At 31.8% G+C, this 23,694-nt stretch overlaps 3 protein-coding genes across 4 annotated transcripts; 2 read left to right on the top strand and 1 right to left on the bottom strand.

Annotated features, from left to right (window-relative positions):
• Positions 1 to 2,588: 2,588 nt before the first annotated feature.
• LOC114185861 (coumaroyl-CoA:anthocyanidin 3-O-glucoside-6''-O-coumaroyltransferase 1-like) lies at positions 2,589 to 4,354 on the top strand. Of its 2 annotated transcripts, XM_028073802.1 has the most exons (2): positions 2,589 to 4,035; positions 4,275 to 4,354. In XM_028073802.1, exons 1-2 carry the CDS (start codon positions 2,698 to 2,700, stop codon positions 4,293 to 4,295), a joined length of 1,359 nt encoding a protein of 452 aa, XP_027929603.1. In that variant the 5' UTR covers positions 2,589 to 2,697; the 3' UTR covers positions 4,296 to 4,354. The 2 variants fall into 2 exon arrangements, with proteins under 2 accessions (XP_027929603.1, XP_027929602.1); XM_028073801.1 differs by lacking the exon at positions 4,275 to 4,354 and having other exon boundaries at positions 2,589 to 4,268.
• A 6,026-nt stretch (positions 4,355 to 10,380) lies between these two features.
• Positions 10,381 to 18,414, top strand: LOC114184965 (diacylglycerol kinase 5-like). The gene is made up of 12 exons (XM_028072403.1): positions 10,381 to 10,833; positions 10,920 to 11,042; positions 11,218 to 11,346; positions 11,637 to 11,722; positions 12,358 to 12,481; positions 14,895 to 14,943; positions 15,804 to 15,886; positions 16,091 to 16,158; positions 16,916 to 16,990; positions 17,346 to 17,433; positions 17,615 to 17,731; positions 17,854 to 18,414. Exons 1-12 carry the CDS (start codon positions 10,627 to 10,629, stop codon positions 18,172 to 18,174), a joined length of 1,470 nt encoding a protein of 489 aa, XP_027928204.1. The 5' UTR covers positions 10,381 to 10,626; the 3' UTR covers positions 18,175 to 18,414.
• Positions 18,415 to 19,355: 941 nt separating this feature from the next.
• On the bottom strand, positions 19,356 to 21,812 carry LOC114183792 (protein THYLAKOID FORMATION1, chloroplastic-like). The gene is made up of 5 exons (XM_028070932.1): positions 21,476 to 21,812; positions 21,056 to 21,323; positions 20,695 to 20,911; positions 20,102 to 20,217; positions 19,356 to 19,856 (listed from the first exon to the last, which is right to left on the bottom strand). Exons 1-5 carry the CDS (start codon positions 21,675 to 21,677, stop codon positions 19,766 to 19,768), a joined length of 894 nt encoding a protein of 297 aa, XP_027926733.1. The 5' UTR covers positions 21,678 to 21,812; the 3' UTR covers positions 19,356 to 19,765.
• Between the last annotated feature and the right edge of the window lie 1,882 nt (positions 21,813 to 23,694).

Genomic DNA, 23,694 nt, shown 5'->3' with positions numbered 1-23,694 from the left:
TCATGTGAAAAATCTCCATTTAGTCTTTGTATTTATTATTTTTTCTTAATTCAGTAGGTAAATTACTTACGAAAGATATTTTTGTAGATAAAATTACCTATCAACGTATTACTTACGAAATTTATTTCGTAGGTAATTCAAATTATATACGAAAAATGGTCATTACCTACGAAATATTGACATAGATAATAACCATATTTCTTGTAGCGTGTTAGCATAGTACTAATAACATTAATTTATGTGTTACGTGTTAACTTATAGTTTTTTTTTCTCAATTTTCTTTTATTTTTTTAATTCTTTTTAAAAAAATAAATTTTGTCATGTGTCATGAGAGGTTCTGCCATGTGACAGAGACAATGTGACATGGTAGTGACAATGTCACATGACATTGTTGGGATTAATGTCATGTGAAAAATCTCCATTTAGTCCTTGTATTTTTTATTTTTTCTTAATTTAGTAGGTAAATTACTTACGAAAGAGATTTTTGTAGATAAAATTACCTATCAACGTATTACTTACGAAATTTATTTCGTAGATAATTCGTAGTTAAATTCAAATTATATACGAAAAATGGTCATTACCTACGAAATATTGACATAGATAATAACCATATTTCTTGTAGTGTGTTAGCATAGTACTAATAACATTAATTTATGTGTTTTTTTTTCTCAATTTTCTTTTATTTTTGGAATTCTTTTTAAAAAAATAAATTTTGTCATGTGTCATGAGAGGTTCTGCCATGTGACAGAGACAGTGTGACATGGTAGTGACAATGTCACATGACATTGTTGGGACTAATGTCATGTGAAAAATCTCTGTTTAGTCTTTATATTTATTATTTTTTCTTAATTTAGTGTCAAGGAGATGCATAATGGTGGTGTATAAGTAAAAACTAGTGGTGCATTCAGCTCCTAGTATACTTCTTTCTAGAATTTACTAATTTTGGCAGTATTTTATAACTCATAACAATTTAATTTCATGTCTTGAATGAACCAAATTTAACTTCAGCTACATCAACAAACGTTAGACAATAAAAAAATAAATTTAATTTATACTAATAAGTGATAGTCCGGTCTTAAAATCTACACTTTTATCAGTTAATTAGACAATATACATAACTCCATCTCTAATTTTTGACTTTTTTTTACTCCATTTCTAAATTTGTGATGCCATAGAGTATGCATAAAAACCATGTGAGATTTAATTATTTACATGTGCAACTTATTTAACAAGATGATAGCGTAATAAATGATTTGATTTCTTGATCATAGAAAAACAAAGGTTCATCTTAAATCCTTTTGAGTCTCATTCAATTAGATAACATCACATGTATGCATATTTTTTAAAAATGACTAAAAAAGAAGAGAAAAAGATGAACTTAATATAATGAAGATTTTGACCAACTAGGATGGTAGTATTCTCTATCAAAACTACTATGATGCACTCCAATAAATGAGTAGATCAATCAAAATCTTAAAAAAAATATACAAACAAAGAAAAATGATATTTTCTGAAAAGATAACAAATTGTATAAAATAAAATAAAATAATATATATATATATATATATATATATATATATATATATATATATATATATATCGAATCGTCGCAGTTATGAGAAAAAAAAAATACATTTACTTCATTTTTCTTGAAAAAAATGTATTCGTTTTTTAACTTTTTCCACTCATCAACCAAGTAGTACCTTAACTTTTTCATATCTTTAATTAAGTGATATTAACATTTATTTAGATTCTAAATAAACATTATATTTTAATAAATAACACTCGTATTCTAATTACGTTAGATTCACCTATTTTACTGTTTTTAGAAACAACATATTGACTAAGATTTAAATATAATAAAAAGTGTTTAAAATATAGAAATGGAATAATTTTGTACAATAAAAAATTGAAATATAAAGTATTACACATTAAGAAAATCATAAAAATATACTATTACTAAATTATAAATTTCCTTATTGAAAATATAAAAACATTTAGTTTTTGAGAAAAATAATATTTTAATTTTGTTTGTAAAATAATATTTTCGAAATGTAAAAATACATTTAACTTTTTTACTTAAATTTTAATATAATATTTTAAAATACAATGTTAAAGGCGAATGTGTGTTCATTAATGATATAAATATGATTAATATCATCTATTAAAATCACAACAACAAAAATATGTCCTTAAAATTTCGAAAAGACAAGTGATACTTTATATTAAAATTAAAAAAAAAATGCATCTTTATCTAAAACTAAAAAGTGCGTAAATCTCATTTAACAATATCTTACGAAAAATATTCTCCAAAAAGTTTATCAAACTATAAAATCAATCCAAATTGAATTCTACAAGATCAATATAGCATTGCAGTGAAATCAAATAATATACCAAACGATATTTTATATTTAAAAATGAAATTCTAAAATAGGAAGCAAGAAAGGCCATATACATACTGGGACGATATCAATCTTCACTATTTGCAATTATAATTTATAATTGCATTGAAGTTCCACGCTAGTTATTATTTTACAATATAATAGTCTAACAGACTACTCACACACGTCACGTAATACAAAAGGGTTATCAACTTCCACGAAAGCATGTGCAACCGCACAGTGTCACGTGATCTGAAATTATCAAACCATTATCAATTTTCTCTCGCTTTCTCTCACAAGAAGCTTCTGTGAGAAAATGGCTCACCGGAGAGAACTTGATTCAGTGAAGATCATAGAGCAGTGTCAAGTTTCTCCGCCACCAAATTCTGTTCCTTCAACCACTCTTCCCCTCACTTTCTTTGACATTCCATGGTTCTTCTGCAACTCCATCCAACGCATCTTCTTCTACGAGTTTCCCCACCCCACTCACCACTTCCTCCAAGAAGCACTTCCCATTCTCAAACACTCTCTTTCGCTCTCTCTCCAACATTTCTTCCCTTTTGCCTCCAATCTCATCGTTCCACCACAACTCCACCTCTCTCACATTCGTTACCTTCACGGCGACTCTCTCTCCTTCACCGTTGCAGAGTCCACAGCAGACTTCAATCTCCTCACGTCAGATTCTCCTCAAGACGTTCAAAACTGGCACCCTCTTGTTCCTACCTTGCCTTCCGCACGTGTTGAGCAGGATGGCATACGTGTGATGCCTCTCATGGCCATTCAGGTCACGCTTTTCCCAAACTCTGGCTTCAGCATATGTCTCACCTTCAACCACCTTGCTGGGGATGGCAAATCACTTCATCATTTCATCAAGTTTTGGGCTTCTCTTTGCAATGCGAGAGGGGAGTTCACTTCCATTGAGGCCTCTTTGTCTCTTCCTTCACACGAGAGAGACAAAGTTAAAGACCCAAAAGGGCTTAAGTTCATTTACTTTCAAGAACTTGAACATTTTGAGTCCAAAAGCATGGAGTTCGCTGGGCTCGTGCGAGATGTTTCCACTAACAAGCTGCGCTTCACTCTTGTACTCAGTCTTGAACAAGTTGAGAAACTAAAGAAATGGGTCTCTCTTAAATGTGCAAGCAACGATTCGGGGTTATTACACATATCAACCTTTGTTGTAGCATGCTCTATAATTTGGGTTTGCATGATTAGGTCGGAAGAAAAAAGAGCCATTTGTTTTTCAGAAGAGTGTGATGAACTTTGTCACTTGGTGTTTCTAGCAGATTGTCGCGATCGTCCTGAATTTTCATTACCTTCCACGTACTTTGGAAATTGTTTAACCGCTTACATTGTGGCAATAAAGAGGAATGAGCTGGTGGGAGAAGATGGGATCGTTGCTGCGGCAAATGCTATTGGAAAGGAAATTAGATATTTGAAGAGTGATCCTTTGAGAAATGCTGAAACGTTGATGTCAGATTATAGAGAGTTAGGAAAACCAGGTAAATCTGTGTTGGTTATTGCAGGTTCACCAAAATTGGGTGTATACCAGACTGATTTTGGTTGGGGAAAGCCTAAGAAATGTGAAGCAGCGCATATTGAATCGTCAGGATCCATTTCTCTTTCTGATTGCAGAGACGAAAAAGGAGGAATTGAGGTTGGATTAGCACTTGAAAGAACTCACATGAATAAGTTCTGCAACATCTTGGAAAAAGAACTCTATAATATTAATAAATCTTGAGGGAACCCAAAATATATTCTTGTTTTATTCAATTTAGTATTTTCGTTTGTGGTTTGTTGTGTTTAAACCTTCCCTTTCAGGGTGATGTGTGTCGTAATTTTATTGCCTAGACACAATTACATTGTTAATGAAACAGTGTTTTCTTTTTCTCGTAGGTAGAACACTTCAGAAAATAGAAGAGTTTGCGAGATTATAACCGGAGAAGATAGTGAAGATATTAAGATGTACAAGGTGAATTTTATATATATATATATATATATAATCTAAACATCTAATATTCTAAAATTTTGGATTGAGAATATTTTTAACATTAACTCATGATTTGAGATTTGTCAAAGATTATAATTTTCTTTTGAGTATCTAAACTCCCTTTAGGTTGAATGAAGGAGCTCTTCATATATATAGATTTAAATGGGCTACTTTTATTTTTCTCGAATTTCAAATATATCGATCTCGAATAGAGATGGCAAATAAACTCGTCCCCGTAGGTATTATCTGAACCCGTCTCCGTTTTGTCGGGGAATCCCGCATTGACTGGGTATAGGTATGGGTATGGGGAATTCCCGACTTTTTTAGTTGGATATGGGGATGGGTATGAGGATATACATATCCCCACCATAATACCCGTCCCCGTTTAAATTATTAAAATATTCTCAATTAATTAAATAACCATATATATATTATTTTTTATTTCTTCTAATTATTTGGTTTGTCATGAAACTCATTCGCATTTCAATTATATTTTTTATATTTATCCTTTATGTAATTATATTTAAAAGATGTATGTCAATTAAAATTTTTTATGTCACATTTTAATATTTCTATTATTTTTTAATATTTTTATTTACTGTATATTTTTCTTTCACATGAGAATGTTTAATACTCTCAATTTAAGTATTTAATAGTACAAACCTTTTGTTTACTAGGTAATAGAAAAAAAAAACATTTACTTATTATTATTATTATTAGTTTTTGTTTCATTTGAAGAACTCTTTTGTTTCACTAAAATATTTTTTGTTATTTCTCAACCATTGAGTATATATGTTGAAGATCTCTCTAAGATATTTTTCAACTTATCATATCCTTAATTATACATTTGTTTTCCTTTGTGCGATTTCTTTCAATAGTCTCTCAAATTGTTTGTAAACATTTGTTAATTTTTTAATATTTTTATTTCTTGTTTGTTTTCATTATGTAGAATACTATTTTGATATATTTTATCTAATTATTTTTTATTTTCTAACTCATTATCAATCATACTGTAATTTTTTCACTATAATTGTATAAATAACTTTTATTTACTACAATATAAAAATTTAATGTAATTGTCATGAATTATTTTTTATCACCATCCAACATAATTGAAGTTCAAAATATACAAGATCTATGTTAAAATTTTATTATTATGATTATTATTTGTTCTTTGTATCATTTTGATCAAGTAATGTATTATAACTTTTATTAGTGTATAAAAAAGAGATTCATTAGAATTTAAAAGATTGAAGTAAACAAACATTTAAAATATAATTTAATTTGAATATTTGTTGTCCTTTTATATTTTTTAAAAAATATTTTTAAATTTTATCAACTAGGTTTCATTAATGTTTGTAAATTTAATAAATGTGTTCATTCTCATGAAATTTTATTTGGTATTATAATCTAAAATGTAAACAATTATAATTTATTTTAAACTTTTATTATGATTATTATTTGTTCTTTGTATCATTTTGATCAAATGATGTATTATAACTTTTATTAGTGTATGAAAAAGAGATTCATTAGAATTTAAAAGATTGAAGTAAACAAACATTTAAAATATATTTTAATTTGAATATTTGTTTTCCTTTTATATTTTTTAAAAAATATTTTTAAATCTTATCAACTAGGTTTCATTAATGTATGTAAATTTAATAAATATGCTGGTTCTCATGAAATTTTATTTGGTATTATAATCTAAAATGTAAACAATTATAATTTATTTTAAACTTTTATTATGATTATTATTTGTTCTTTGTATCATTTTGATCAAATGATGTATTATAACTTTTATTAGTGTATAAAAAGAGATTTATTAAAATTTAAAAGATTGAAGTAAACAAACATTTAAAATATATTTTAATTTGAATATTTGTTTTTCTTTTATATTTAAAAAAAATATTTTTAAATTTTATCAACTATGTTTCATTAATATTTGCAAATTTAATAATTGTTTTGTTTCTCATGAAATTTGATTTGGTATTATAATCTAAAATGTAAACAATTGTAATTTATTTTAAAGTATTTGATATCGAAGAAACAATCATCCTTCTAATATTGAATATTTGATAATATTATGTTTCCTTTATCGTATTTTTTTTATTATTTTATAAAAATTAATTGAAATTAATATTGAAGTAGTAAGAAAATGGGTATGGGTATGGGTACGAGATTATACCCGTTACCCGGTGGGGATGGGGATGAGACAAAAATTTGATACCCGTTGGTTTTGGGTATGGGGATGGGGATGAATTTTTTTTACGGAAATGGGTATGGGATAGTGAAACTCGTGCTCGACCCGCCCCGTTACCATCCCTAATCTCGAGGGAATCTTGTGTGAAATTAAACTTAACATTCGTATAAATAACCGATTAAACCACTAACAAAATAAAATACCTATTGCCAACTTGCGGAATAAAAAAAAATCCAATATTTAAATTTAGAAGGAAGCCATGACCTCCAAGTACTTGTTATTAGATATACCAAAAATATGATTTATGTTTGGGTTACCACATCCAAAGAAGGAAGAATTACCATTATATACTTGTGGGTTAAATATGTTTTTGGTCCCTCAAGTTTTAGTGAAATTTGGAATTAGTCCCTCTTCGAAACTTTATACCAATTTAGTCCTTCATCTTTAAAAATGTATGAATTTAGTCCTTTTAACCAAACTTAAAAATGTATGAATTTAGTCCTTTTAACCAAACTTTGTTAAGTTTATCTGACGTTTCAAGCGCATTTCATGATGGTATTTGAATTGTGTATACCATTTGACACATTTTTCGCTTCAATATAACTCAAATATTATCATAAAATGTGTTTAAAATGTCAAATATACTTAACAAAAATTGGTAAGAAGGACTAAATCCACACATTTCTAAAGATGAATGACTAAATTGGTATAAAATTTCGAAGAGGGACTAATTCCAAAATTCACTGAAACTTGAGGGACCAAAAACATATTTATCCTTATACTTGTTTAACCTTTCAATGTCGTACAATGAAAGTCAATGAAGAGACTTTTCAAAACGAAAATAATATTTCACATAATATAACAAAATACATTAATAATTTAATTTTAAAAATAAAAGGTTATAATAAAAAAATGTTAGTCATTGTCATTAATGGCTGTTTTCTATGGGTTTCATTTTTTATAAGAATTGTTTGATGTAATTATTATGTTTCTCTATTTTTATTTTGGTAAGTAAGTTGACCGATAATGTATTGATCAGTAATTAGGTTATATATTTTTAGGAAAATGATATTTTTAGTAGTTATCAAAACTAAAAGTACTTGAAAAGTTATCTAAAAGTACAATAGAAAAAATAGAAACGATGTGGCCATAATACTTTGTTGGGATGATGAATCTTTCCTTACTCAAGTCATACTCTTACCTTAATTGAGTAATCTTTCCTTACTTCAATAAGTAATGTGTATGATTAGTGATCATTGATCATACTTTTACTTTTTGCTTATCATGGAGGTTAATCGTCTAAAGACATAAGTACGTTGATGTTTTAACATGCTAAAATCAACACTAGTAGTATTTCTTTTGAAGTATTCTTTTTATCCAACAAAATTTAGTAGTGTTTTTGTACTTTATAGACATTTCATTTTCTTTTTCTTATACTTGAATAACTTTACAATAACTCTTTCAGAGTCACTGTAAACTTGTTTCTGCCCGTCAAATGATTTTTACTCTTTTAAATATCTTCCATTCCTATGAAGAGTTTGAAAATGATAGATGCATTAAATGTACCCATGCAACTAAGGATGACAATAGATCGGGTCAGGTACGGATAGTACCTACCCGTTACCCGACCCACAAAAAACAAAATTCTACCATTTACCCGTTAGGTATCCGTTTAAAAAATGTTCGTAGATTTTTTTAAAACCTGCGGATACCCGCATACTCGCAAGTACTTAAAAAAAAATAATATATATATATATATATATATATAAAGCTTTTTAAATAAAATTATAAAAACTATAAAATATAAATTAAATTTTAATTAAATTTAACTTAATAAAATATAAATTAAAATTTAATTTTAATTTCTTGTAGGCAACATATACCCATAGGTACGAGTAGTATAATACTCGCATCTGACACATTTATAAATGAATATTAAAATACTTGTTATCTACTATCTACAGGTAATAAATACCTACAGTTAGAAATGACAAAAATATTCGTGTCCGTGAATATTTGCGGATAAAATTTGTGATAGATAATAAGTATCCGCGAGTATTCACATGTGGATATAGGGTATTTTAATACTCAATTTATAAACAGGTCGGGTACAACAACTATCATATTATCCGTACTCGCAGATATCCATACCTACAAAAAATTAAAATTAAAATTAATTTATATTTTATTAAGTTAGATTTAATTTATATTTTATTTCATTTTTTTGTAATTTTAATTAAATTTTATTTTAAAAATTTCTTTTTAAAATATTTGTGAATATCTACAAGTACACTGCATTTCAAAAAACCCGTGAGTATTTTTTAAACGAGTATCTATCCAGATAATAGGTGAATTTTTTTGTTATGGGTCGAGTTGCGGATAATACTATCCGCATCCGACCCGACCTGTTGTCATTCATACTCACGAGTACTAACTATCCACCACGAATACTTGCGAGCATGGACAATTTTTTCATCCCTACATACAAAAATAAATATTTCTTCCTCCGCTTAATATCTAATAATTGAATGTTGAATGTACTTATCCTCCTATTGGATAGTATGTATTTCCCTTATTTGTCTTGAATTGAAATGTCGTAGACAATTTTTCTAGGTAACAATGCTTAACTCAAGGATTTTGTAAAGAAAAACAATTTTAGCTTTTGTTCAAAAGATCCTTCAAATGTGGCTTCATTTAATACGATGTTAGTTCACTTATACATGTGATTATCGTCTCAAAGTGTCAAAGTATTTGTGTTTTATTAAATGTAAACTAAGACGGTATACTATTGTATCATCTGTAAAAAAAACGGCTTTTTTCATTTTCTTTGTATTCAGTCACCATCTTTTCGATAAAGCATAATCTAGTACTAATCATGATCATAGAATATTAAATGTGTTTTAGTTGAATTCAGGACACGAACAACCATTATCATCTTTTCTACGAATGTCAACAAAGTTATTTCAAATTAAAGTTGATAATTAATATTTAATATTGTCATTATCAATTTTTTATCGATATAGGTCAATGCTATTTTTCAACTAAAGTTAATTAAAATTATTTTTTATAAACATTAATAATAATTTTGTTTTCTAGTGCTAAACATAATTATGTTTCAATTAATGCTAACAAATGTTATTTTCGGTTGATCTAATTTAAGAGGAATTATATTATTCCATTTTGAAAAAAAATTGAGTTTAAATTAAATAAACAAAACATGTGTGAGTATATCAAGAAATGGACAACCTCTAGAAACAATCTCTCATGTATAACACTAGTAGACAAATACGGGTTTAAACATCGCATAATTGCTGGTTGTAAAATCGAGAAGTTACAGTATCATATAGTTCAACAAATTATTTTAATAAAGACCGAAAGCCAACCCAATTGGTAAGAGACACTTGAAGAGAGGAAGTCCACTAAGAAATCATATAAGTGTGGTTCTTTTTCTTTTCAAACTATTAATCCAATGGAGCAAAGACATTTACATAAAAAAATAATACAAAAGTACAATAATTTATTTCAGAATATCCGAGCCCTCGGGATTCGGATTGGGTGCATTCACGCAGTTGCAAACCAACACGCTCAATAAAGATCAATGGCTGACTTTGGAATGCATATTCTGAATCTGATTATCAAAATAAAATATAATGACAATATCTTCATCGGACGATCACAATTAGCGCACTACATTAACTCGTTAAATTCCGACTGCAGACGATTCGTATCACTCGGCTCAGTATTCACTTTCCTTTCTCCGATCCTTAGGCAAGGGACCCACCAATAAAAACGCACTTTTCTTTCAATTTCCGCTTCGCTCTTACACAACTCGCTTCTATCAGAATCTCAGTTTCGCTTCTGCGTCAGCATGTCACTCAGATCCAGCTAAATTAATCACATTTGACCAACACAATTTCACAAATCAAACAATCTCATTGCTCAATCTGAGAACACTTTCCAGTGCGACTCTCTTCATCACCTCGCATTGCATGTCTTTTGAAATCACTTTATAATCTCTCTGTCGCAAACTTGCTTCGGTGTCGCAGCTGAATGTGGAAATGGCTTCTCAATCCTCCGACGGAAATTTCATGAGGAACTTCTGGATCCCGGGCCACGTGCTGGTGCCGGAATCCGCGGTTGAAAGTAGCGACGTCGATGTCGACGGACCTGAGTGTCCGGTTCTCGTTTTTGTTAACTCCAGGAGTGGTGGTCAGCTGGGAGGAGACCTCTTGAAAACGTATCGCGCGCTTCTTAAAGAAAATCAGGTATTGTTACTTGTTAGTGTGAGATCTTTTAAAAATCTTGTACGAAACCTCGTTATGCAGGACTGAATATAGGTTGTGGTTTTAAGGTTTTCGACTTGGGGGAAGAGGCTCCTGATAAGGTTCTGAGCAGGATCTATGCGAATTTGGAAAATCTCAAGCTTCAGGGCGATCGAATTGCCATAAAGGTCATGGAGAAATTGAGATTAATTGTGAGTTGAATTTCTTTTTCATGAATTAATGTTTCAATCACAACTGCAACGTCGTGGATATAAAAAATTTCAATGTTTTCTTTTTTCTTTTTTATATATACTTGTTTTATACGCCGTTATAAATATAGTTTTTTCTTTTTTTTTTCCTTTATGGTGATATGTTGCTTGGCTTTAGGTTGCAGGGGGTGATGGAACAGCTGGTTGGCTACTTGGAGTTGTTTGTGATCTCCAACTGTCTCATCCGCCACCCATTGCCACGGTTCCATTAGGCACAGGGAATAATCTGCCGTTTGCATTTGGTTGGGTAGGATATTGCAGTTCTATGTTGTGTGCTTTTAATGGGACTCTGCCATGATTTGGTAGTTGTAGAGCTGCAGATGCTTACCATTTAATTTTAAAAAAAGAATCATCTACTTATTCCCTTTATATATTAAGATTTGTGGATACTAAGTACTTCCCTTTTGAGGAAGTAAAGGAATTTTTCTTCGCTTTGGTATATGTTGTGACATTGATAAGAAACATCATCAGAATTTTTCATATTTATAAAAAGTAAAAAGCCGATGGAACTCATTTTTTTCTGTTGCTTTATTGCAGGGAAAGAAAAACCCAGGAACAGATGAACAGTCGGTCAAGTCATTTCTGAATCAAGTAATGAAAGCTAAGGAAATGAAAATAGACAAGTATTGAATTTTGGTTCTGCTCTTTCATCTTACAATTAATTGTTTGTGCTACTTCAATGGCTCGCTTATTGATCTATAGTTCCATTTCCTGCCTTCTATTGATAAAACTTCAGGCACCCTTATTATTGAGTGTAATAAATTGGTATGTTGCTAGGTTATGATTGAGATCCTAATTGAATTTTTGTGAATTAAAAGCATTTTAGTTGGGCTCGCTGATGTAAAAATTAATTGATAGTTCCGATATTCAAACTGAAAACTTATGATTTCCTTTTTTACTTACTAATTTAATTTTCATTTAGTGGGAATCAATTCAATATGAGATTCTTCTGTCACGTGCTCACTAACCTTGTTAATCGTAAATTATCATGTTATCAGTATTATTATATTCGTTTACTCTTTTTTGTTCATTACTTTGTTTTCTGAGGGAGTATATTAGTGGGTTTTCTAGTTTTGTGAGAGTCCATTTTTCTGCTTTGGAGCTTTAGTTGTGTCCTTGCTGACTTCCCACACGTCCTTATGCCCCTTTAATTCTAAGTGAATATATGACTATTGTTCTATATATTTATTAATTTGTTATTCTTTTGTTTGGCAAATGTTGATTGCTGATTTTGTGCTCTGTTTTCCCAAACCCTCAGCTGGCACATTCTTATGAGAATGAGGATTCCAGAAAAAGGTGCCTGTGATCCAATTCCACCCCTTGAGCTACCACACTCTTTGCATGCCTTCCATCGTGTATCTGAGGCAGATGAGCTTAATATGGTAAGATTATACTATTTACTATTTTGCAATCTAATACTACATCTTGTTCATGGTAACTAGAAGATATATTTTGGAACTTAACGAATTTCATGGAAAGATACCTTGAGTTTCATATGCTCTATTTTATGATTTGATTGGAAACTTCCGTAAATATGACTGGATGATATAGGTTTTATAAGGTAAAACTAAGTTGCACTGACTTAGAGACGAGTTGTGATGCAGACCGCCACAAACAAATAATATAAAGATAGAAAAAAACTAGGTAAAGGTGGAATGGATACGGTAATAGTATTATTTATCGCTGAAATCGGCAAAAAAGATGTACTAGAAAGGATAAGTCTTTCTAATACCCCAGAGCACTGCTCCTTACAGAGTAGTGTAACAACTACTCGGTCCATCCATAACACGTTCCTCTCCCCCTCTACTCTCGTACCTCCTTAATAAAAGGGATTCTATTCTCTCTCTATAACTAATTCCTTTTGCCAGCTCATTTTTTTCCTTTTCTTTTGTAAACAATCCATTCTTTGGGCTTTGTGGCTGCTTCTTGGACAATCCTTTCTTCCGGCCCAATGCTTACTACTCGATCCCCATCATTGCCCCCTCCATTAATAGTAATCTTGTCTCAAGATTCAAATGAGGAAATTGGCTACGTATGACCACAACATCTTCCCAAGTGGCTTCTTCAATTGGTTTTGCAGCCCACTGTATCAACCACTGTTTTACTTGTTCACCCTTTTTAACCACTACTCGCGAAGCCAACACTGTGATTGGAACCCATGTGTCAACACAATCCCCTCCCAAGCCTGTAGGTAATTCAGACTGCACTTGGTAGTTTCCTATCGCCTTTTTTAGCAAAGACACATGAAACACAGGGTGAATTCTAGCTGTCTCCGGTAACTTCAAGCGGTAAGCTACAGTTCCCACACGACCAATGATTTCAAAAGGCCCATAATACCTTGTCTGTGAGGTCTCAATTTCAAAAACACCCAATCTCCTATGTCGAAATTGCGTTCTTTCCTTTTAAGGTCAGCCTGATTTTTCATACGCTCTTGGGCCCTCTGTAAATGGTGTTTGAGCTGTTTCAAAGCCTCATCTCTGTCTAAAATCTCCCGTTGAACAACTTCCACTCGTATTTCCCCTTGAGATCCCCGTATTAACGATGGGGGCTTCCTGCCATACACCACTTCAAAAGGAGTGGTTTGTGTGGACTCATGGAATGTAGTATTGTACCAATACTCCGCCCAAGGTAGCCAATGACACCATTCTTTAGGTTGATCAGTCACAAAACAACGCAGGTATGTCTCGAGGCAGCGATTGATGACTTCCGTTTGACCATCCGATTGTGGGTGATAAGCTGTTCCCATGTTTAGAGTCGTGCCCTGCAACCTGAAAAACTCTTTCCAGAATTGACTCATAAAAATGGGATCTCGGTCGCTCACAATTGAGATAGGAACACCGTGTAACCTCACTATTTCTTTCACAAACACCTCAGCCAAAGTTTTTGCAGTATAAGGGTGTTTTAACGAAAGAAAATGAGCATATTTAGATAGTCTGTCCACTATGACAAATATAGCTTCATACCCTTTAAATTTTGGCAGCCCCGTGATGAAATCCATCGAAATATCATCCCATACTCGCGCTGGAATGGGTAGTGGCTGCAAGAGCCCTCCCGGGGACGTCACAAGATACTTCTGCCTCTGGCACGTATCACAAGAGCGCACATACTCTTGAACTCTTCTTTTCATGCCTCTCCAGTACAAATTAGCTGCCATCCTTCGGTATGTTCTATAATACCCTGAATGTCCGCCTTGAGGGGTTGAATGGTATTCTTCCAACAACTTTGGGATCCAAGCAGAATTTTCGGAAAGCACCAATCTGCCCTTGTAGAAAAGAGCCCCTTGTCTATACTCAAATCCCGCCGCCTCTCTTTCTCCCCTATTGATCTGGTCAATAACTTCCTTAAGCTTAATATCATTATGGACTTCCGAAAGGACAATATGGCAATCCAACCACATTGGAAAATGTGTTAATACTCGCAATTCTCCCTCGTCTATCTTCCGAGATAAAGCATCCGCCCCTTTGTTTTCACTTCCCGGTTTATAAACAATGTCAAAGTTGTATCCTAACAACTTAGCCATCCAATTTTGTTGACTGTCTGTGATGACCTTTTGCTGCAATAATTGTTTTAAACTTTTATGATCTGTAGTGACCAAAATTTTTCTGCCCAACAAGTAAGGACGCCAATCGATCCCCATCAAGGTGTTTCAATTCTGAGTATCTAATACTTTATCCTTGCTTTTAATCTTTTTTAAGGGGCCTATTGAAAGTTTTCAAAACTATTTTGCTAACACAAGTTTTAGCTTCGTTTGTACTCACTCTACTTCATGACTGGTTGTTTCTTATTGCTTCTCAGGAAGGCTGCCACACTTTTCGTGGGGGGTTTTGGAATTACTTCAGCATGGGTAAGAATAACTTTTCTTGGGTTCCTTTATGGATGAACTACCTGAGATGACTTCATAATTCTATTTTCGTCTAACATACGATTTGTTGATTTAAGGCTTAATAGCATTTTTGGTCCCTATATTTGTAGCAATGATATAACGTTTTCACTTTATTTATTTTTATTCAATGTGATGTCTATAATTTTTAAAATGACTCAATGTGATTCTTCTATTAGATCATTATTAACGTCACACATTCCATTTTGTCCCTAGGATTGGACAATAAACGTATAAAAAGAGTGGATAATTGTATAAGGAGATTTCGGCTCATCATCTCTAAACAACGTAAATACTAAATCTAAATCTAAGGGAAGAGGCCATATGAGTCTTTTTGAAAAATATAGGGACCATTGAGCAAAGAATAAATAGAGGGAAAAAATTGAATCGTTACTACAAATATAGGAACCGAAAATGTTATTAAGCCTTGATTTAATTTTTCATTATAATGTGTGTATGATTTAATTTAGTATCTTTTGACAATATAAAATCCATTTTATATTAATTTTAGAAATAAAACTTACATTACGTAAGCTTAAAAGTATGAATTTGTATAAAGGGCAATGCTAATGGAAACAATCCTTGATAAGGTAAAGTCCTGGGAAACAAAAAAAAGCATAAATCTGTAACGATGGAGACTGATTTGTATAATGTTAATAAAATATGCGGATTGCGTTAGATTGATTGATTACCTTCATTGGTGTTGACTATTCTTATCATCTCTTGAAATATTTTTAGATCATCGAAATAGTATATTTTGAGTACTTCATTTTTCTTCATTCCATCAATTCATCCTACTCAACTCTTATGACTCCAAATTGTAGGAATGGATGCTCAAATCTCGTATGCATTTCATTCTGAACGAAAAATGCATCCTGAAAAGTTCAAAAATCAGTTGGTCAATCAGGTATGTCTATTTTGGTACTTGGTAGGTTGTAGTCATAGTATATGTACGTAGAAAGTATTGCATAGGCATAAATGACAACAATACTATTTTGACATTTTCGCTCTGGATTGAAAAGTCTATATAGTATAGGTCTTTTAGACCACTAATATGTGATTGCATCTACTATTTCTTTTATTGATTTTATTCTGATTTTAATCGTGTCAGAGTACTTATGCTAAGCTGGGATGCACACAAGGATGGTTTTTTGCTCCTCTGTTCCACCCTCCTTCCAGGTAAGTTTCTGTAGATCTGTCATTGGTTGGATTGTATGTTTTTTGTGTTGTTTTTCTTCCAAGGTCAGTTTGTGTAGAATGCATAAATTCCTTATGCACCGAGAAACTATCGCTGATCGACAGAAAGAATGCATAAATTCCGTGACTATTGAGAGATCCAAGACTCTTCATATCTATAGCAAACGTTCCTTATTTTTATCCAACTGACCAAATTGGCTAACTAATGTTCATGCTCGTAATATATGCTACAGGATTCATATTGAAAACCTGCTTATGAACATTAGTTGAAAGGGCTCCTTGCACTGGTTTTCTAATTGAATGAGTGTATCTTGTATTTAATTTTTTTATTTTGTCTAATGAGTCTTCTCAATGCAGATTTCTCCATCCAACCATGAATTCGTTATCATTAGTTAACTTGGCACTACTTTGTTCGGCATCATGATTCTAAACCTACCTTTGTTATTTGTTAATGATAGACTAAATAATATACAAGGATGGACCTTATGTGAGCAATTATTTGCTCCACCAGTTGAGTTTTTGGAGTGACAAACTGGCTTGTTCACCAGTTTTCCCGTTAAGTCAGATGGTTTGTTTTGGCCTTTTTGTTGCTTGCTATCTGTAGTTCTGGCAAGTTGTACATGCACATGCCCAAGCCACACACAAAACATCAATTCTTCAGAGATCCATCTAAGCATTGTTTTCATATATATTTGCTACTTTACCAGTTAGATAAATGCATTTTGATCTTTGAATACAGAAACATAGCACATCTTGCAAAAGTAAAAATCATGAAGAGGCATGGTCATTGGGAAGACCTGTCGATTCCGTCCAGGTATATCCTTTTCTATTCTCATGTATGATCTTTTCTTTACTTCTGTAAGGGGAAAACTCCTGGACTTTCGAAAGATCCGAAGACAGTCATAACTATGGTTGACAGCTATCCAATTTTATTGCTATGCAAACCATGTTTATTTATGTCTCTCCGAAGTTTATTGCTTTTATCGCTGTCTAGTTTCATTATTTGGTGATTACTGTCTGTTCACTTGGCGACTTATCAAGTATGGATATTTTGCGGTTAAATGGCCATTTAATCCACTTCCATTTTGTCCATTATCTGTTCTTTCTTTTCCAGTTTACTTCTGGAATAAAGATATGTTTTATTAACTCTCTTTCCATTTTACATACAGCATCAGGTCCATTGTATGCCTCAACTTGCCTAGCTTTTCTGGTGGATTGAATCCATGGGGTACACCGAACAAGCACAAGAGGCGTGATGTAAAACTTTCATACGCAAATCCTGAAACACTTTATTTCGAAAAATGTTTTTTCCGCTGTTATTTTTAATGCCAAATGCTAGTGGTGGTAAATAATAATTAATATATAATATTTTTGTGCACATGCTCTTTGAACAACCAAAACTGAGTATGTTTTCTTGATTCAATTCAACACATTGCAGAGAGATTTGACACCTCCATATGTAGATGATGGCCTTATAGAGGTGGTTGGCTTTAGAGATGCTTGGCATGGGCTTGTTTTGCTTTCTCCAAATGGACATGGAACTCGCCTTGCCCAGGTATTGCATTAGTACATTTTGATACTCATGCCATATTCTTCTTTCTAAATCAAACTTTTTAAAATATTTTCTAAAAGTCGATTGCATCTATTATTAATGGCTTCAAATTATCTTGACATTAGGCACACAGAATCCGCTTCGAGTTTCACAAAGGTGCAGCAGAAGAAACATATATGAGGATTGATGGGGAACCTTGGAAGCAACCCCTCCCAGTTGACGATGATACTGTTTTGGTGGAAATTTCTCACCATGGCCAGGTTAACATGCTCGCAACTCATGAATCCAAGTCTAAAAGTGTAAATGATCCGTCATCTCCACACCACCATGATGTGGAAGAAGATGATAGTGATGACGAAGAATCTAAAGCAGATGAATTCCGGAAGTTTGGTGCCGCAGAAACATTCAAGATCCCAGATGAGGTAGACCTTGCTCATCTTAGTTAGGTATTTCATTGTGAAAGCCATTCTTTTAAGTTATGCAGCTGACAACAGTGCCTGCCTAGCTATTCATAGCATTTTTATAAACATTTGCCGTTTCCATTGTCAAAAACATTCACCTCTTTGCTCTATTCTAGCAGCGTTATGTCTGTAAACGTGTGAATGTAATTTGGAAGTGTTATGCAATAATTGTTTTACTTTAACATAAACGTATGTGCAGTTGAAATAATACAAACCTATTAAAAAGAATGTTACTTCTCCTCTTCATCATATATCTGTTGCTGAAAGAGAGGGTTTGATGATGCATTATTTGACATTATTATCGTCACTTCTTTTTTTCGCTTACTGTCTCGCTTCAATCAAATAATTTCTTTCTCCTGCCATTCACTTTTTTATCTGTTGGGACCAAATCCCATCACCATCTTTTTGTTACTATTCTTTTTTAATTTAAAAAAAAATGAAAAACTTTAAAAGAACTAGAGCGTTGTTTTATTCTAAAAAAAAAAAAACTATCATTAATGTTGTTGCAAAAGAAATAAAACTGAAATTCATCCATCTAGAAAATAATAGTTTTACATCACTCTAAAAAAAATACTTGAATCCACTTGAATAATGTAATAATATTTATTAGAATTTTAAATTAAAAAATAAAATAAATATAACTAAAATATTATTATTTTGAGTTGTATTGTTTGTTGGTATCCAAATATCACCATCCATGTATCCTACTCTAGGATGTTTATTTCTAATAGGAGGAATTTTGAAGGATAATTAACAAGAAGACAGAATTCAAGCTTGAAACCAATCCCCAAGACGTATAAAGAACTGCTTCTATCTAGATAAAGATGATAGAATTTTTATGCTCTCTTTGTCTTCTAATAAACCTTATTATTATCTAAGAACTCCTATAATTGACTTATTATTAGCAGTGTAGTAATTAATGGGCAGTAAATTAGTTTCAGATTAAGTAGTAAATTTATTGGTGATAAAAAAGTAGTAGCAAAGTTTAAATATTCCTTTGGTGGTACCTGCGGTTCCTTTTTTTTTCTTCTACAGTTCTATATATTCTACATTTGTTTGTTTATTGCTTTAAACTTCATGGAACATTAGTAAGCGTTTATCACCTATCTAAAAGTTATGAATTCTACCATTTTGTCACACACATGCATATCTAGTTGGAAGCAATCTTGACCTTTGTAATTTGCTGTTGGTGTGGTAGTTTAGTAGAGAGAATCGTTACAAGGATTTGGGTTGATCACCATGACTGAATCTTATAAATTACAATAAGAACAACATGCAAAAATCAAGGATTTGTTTTCTCTAAATTGTACACTGTATAGAATAAAGCAGGGAATAAAAATTGTTGATTAATCAACTATTGAGATTATAATAAATTGATTTTCACACACGTATGTATTTTATTAAAATCTCAATCATTGATTATCAATTTTTATTACTATATTTTATCCTTTGAAGTGTACCCTGTAAAACCAAGATGATAGAACTTTCCCCTTTGCTTATCCAACTCAAGAATCAACTGAAAAAACATGTCAAAGATAATAAGTCTTGAGTAGGAGATTGATTCAGATGAACATAACTACAGGCCTGGAAGTTGTTCACCCAAACATTTTGTGATGGCCTCATTAGCCTTTTGTGTTTCAGCCCTTTCATCCCTTTTCTTCTTTTCCCTGAAGCAAAATTCCATCTCAACTAATCAAAAATTTGCTAAGCAAAACAAGCAAGTTATAATTGTAAATCTGTGACATTTATTAGTTCTAGAATTCAGTTCAGGAGAACATAGACTTTGAAGTAAAATAAAATGTGAGCTAGAGACTATTGATATGTATCACAATTATTGATGAACTTAAAAAAAAAAAAAAAAAAAAAAAGAGATCAGAGAAGAACAATGGAAATGACAAGGTTTCATCTTTACCTGTCAACATACTCCTTCAGCAGTTCTTTTGCTTGAACCAACTTTGAGAGCAGGTTACGATACACGTCCAAGTCCCGATCAACACTTCTTTTGTTGATGTTCAAAGCCGCACAAAGCTGTTATGTTCACACCAAAGATGAATTTATAAGAGCTACAAACATTAACTAGGATGAAATTTCTGCAATCGTATACTGAGAGTAACCTGGTAGGAAGACACATAAGGTTAATCTTTTCACATATGATAGAGTTTCTTGGTTTGCAATTTGCTAGAACTCATGTAAATGAGAACTAGGCTTGTTGCTTCAACTTCAAATTCTAAATGCAAAATAAATGTTTAAACAGACTTCCCTACCAATATATTTATAGGTAAATAAATTCAGTTTCTGTTTCATGAGCTAAAATCAGCTTCCGCACTTAATTTATGCAGAAAGTTTTCTCATTCAACTTTACACAGTGCATAGGTTGATTTAGCTTATGACAAAAATTCAATCCATTTTACCTTTCTATCTTCCTTTCCTATAACAAGTTCTTTAAAAAAAGTAAACCACAATAGTCCAAAATTCAAATCACAAGTCTGAAATGAATCGTTTAACCTTGTCCAAAATTGTTGGTTCCGTAGCATTTGCCAACTCAAGCAGACGAAAAAGTCCAACTGCAAAGAAACGATTATAACTGAATTCACCTTTCCCCGCTGCTCTTTCTGCTATGTCCTTTAAAATCCCTTCAACTTCTCCTTCTTTGGATGAAAACTCAAGAAGGGAACTTGGGTTTTGAACCCGAGCCCACTCTTCCAACTTCCTTGCATCTATTCTGTATAAAACATCATCAATATAACATAAAAATTACAGAAAATAGTCTTTGAAATGAACATGTACGATAAGTTTCATTTCAGCTATGATTTTTGAAAAGGAGGCACAAAAGAAGAACAAAACAAGAACTACACAATGTTGTAACCTGTATTGTTGTGGATCTTCCTTCAATGCGTTAATGTAGGCTTGGAAGATGGCATCTCGGTCCTCATCACTGGGATAACCTTCCATGAGTTTATCATATACAGTGACAAAACCAAGAGCAAATACAGGGTCATAGCGGTATGATCTCTTGTATCTCATTAAATGTTGCTGCACAATTAGCTCCTGCAGCACTGTGTTGTAGATACTAGGAATTGGTCGCTTATATGCCTTCAGGAAATTCAACTTTGTCTCCGAAACAGTGGGAGCATCTGCACATCATGCAACACATAAATGAATGTGTGAAGAGGGAGAGACACTCATATACCTTTTCTTCTTTAATTTGTGGGATGAAAGAAATAACTTGAATTTTTCATGTAACATACATAGGCGCACAAAGCAAGTTCAAAAGAAAGACAAGAACCTGCGACAGAAGACATGCATTGAACAACCATGTTAGAAGTGGAGTTGGAAGCTCGAACGCCAACATGGTGGTAAGAGAAATGGGTGCGGAGGCCAAAGAAATCTGAAGAGGTGGCGAGAAAACGAGTGGGGGAAAAGGTTAGTTTTTTTCTTTCCGGGCAGTGAGTGACCGCAGAGAAAGAGAGAGAAGTGAGAGCCGCCATGGATGGAAACTAACTGGAAAAGAACGAACACAACAACGCAAGAAAGAGAGCGAACGAGATGAAGGACAAATCCAAAGGAGATCTGCATTGCATTGCTTTCAAACGCACGTTTGTGTTGGAATGAAAACAAGACCTAACAGATCGAAAAGCTTATCCACACTGTGAAGTCTCAAACTGAAACTGAAACCTTCTTTTGTCCACATCCCAACCAGCCACTCACGTGATGACACGTTCATCTTTCGCACTCTCGTTTTCTTTTTCTTGGCTAGAACAATAACAGAGTTACAATTTTCTGCAACTGTTGTGTGGAAGTTACACCAACACCAGCGTCGGAACAAAAAACTAAAATGCATTTACTATTAATGTATTTGAGATTTTCTAAACTGTTTAAATGTAAAGAATGTATTTTTATATGATTATTGGTTGTTATAGTGGGCTTGTAAGAGAAAGCTAATCTTGCTTTTCTTCTATCAGTATTAAATATATGTTTCAGTTTTAGGAGATTAGTTATTATTTTAGATTAGGAGTGAGATATTATAAATATTTTATATTTAATATTTGTTATATTTTGCTCTATATATAGAGTATATCAATAAAATACAAAAACATATTCCACCATATAACATATCACATATATCTCTCATATTTCTCATATTTTCAAAAACCCTAAAAACCTCAACATATGATAAAGAAATATATAACCTAACAGAATATTCTCAACAAGATCTTTCTTAAGAAATTATTTGTCCTTTTCTTATATTTTTTAATTAAATGATTTTTTTAAAATGGCCTTAATGAAATATTTAAAATTTGTAAAACTTGAAATTATCGATAAAATCAGTCTTTTTAACAAATTTTTTTAAAGGGATGAATTAGTTCAAAAAATCTTATGAGTATAACAGAGGGAATATTAAGTTTTAAAATGAAATTTCTTTATTTATATATATATATATATATATATATATATATATATATATATATATATATATATATATAAACTCCGATGACAAGTCCCTTTTATTTTCATAAATGATACAAATCGCTATCCAATACATACTCAAAAATGAATTTATGTAATTTTAATTGTTTTAAAGTCTTTGATAAATTAGTTAATTATTAATCAATTTTACTTACTGTTATAAAGACTTAGAAAATGACAGGTAAGAGTGACAGTGATTTAAAAATAATGAGATTTGATTAATTTAATATTAAAAGTCTTAGTATTTATAATAGTGTGATCAATAAGTTTCATTATTTTAAAACACATTAGTTTTTTAGAAATTATTTTTTTAAAGTTTTCTGACTCCTTTTTAAGAGTTCTTCCTCTCTAGTCATCTAATTAAAGAACCGAGACACTATAAGTGATTCTCGCGGCAAACTCTTCAATTTAGACCGATCAGTTTCTCCATTCGCATAAGTTGAGTTTCAACTTTTTTCTTGGTCTATTTCTGTTTTAGGTTGTATGTGAGTCCTCTTCCACTTGCATGCATATTTTTAATCATCAGTATGAGTTTTTGTTGATCAATTATCATAACAATATGTCCTTATCGTTAGTTTTTCAATGTGTAGATAGAGTATCTATGGAATTAGAGGCGTTTGACGTTTTTAGACCTGTTTAAGCTGGATAATAGGTAAGGAAAGCTAATTACAATGCTTTTAAAATACAGGAATGTTGAATTGATAAATTGTATGAAGATACTGTGAATTCTCTATGTGTTTAATCTATAGAATGATACATGATTATGTGCAATTGGTGTTTTAAACGTAAGATCATTTCGCACTAATGTTTGTGGTTAAATTGAGCTTGGTATGTGTTTAGTATTTGTAAAGGTTTTTTAGCTACTTAGACTTGACTGGGAAAATATAATTATGCAGAATCAAGTTCTACAGAATTATGCAAACTCATTGGTTGAGGATGAACTCGCTAAGCAAATCTAAAGTCAAGGGCTCACACACTTGGGAGTCGTTTGTCGAGTATGTACTCACTCAACAAATCCAAAGTCAGAGAGTTTACTGA

The sequence above is a fragment of the Vigna unguiculata genome, chromosome 5 (assembly GCF_004118075.2).
Source record: "Vigna unguiculata cultivar IT97K-499-35 chromosome 5, ASM411807v1, whole genome shotgun sequence".
Classification (NCBI taxonomy): domain Eukaryota; kingdom Viridiplantae; phylum Streptophyta; class Magnoliopsida; order Fabales; family Fabaceae; genus Vigna; species Vigna unguiculata.
The sequence above is the reverse complement of the archived record's forward strand: the minus strand, read 5'-3'. Positions and strand labels throughout refer to the sequence as shown.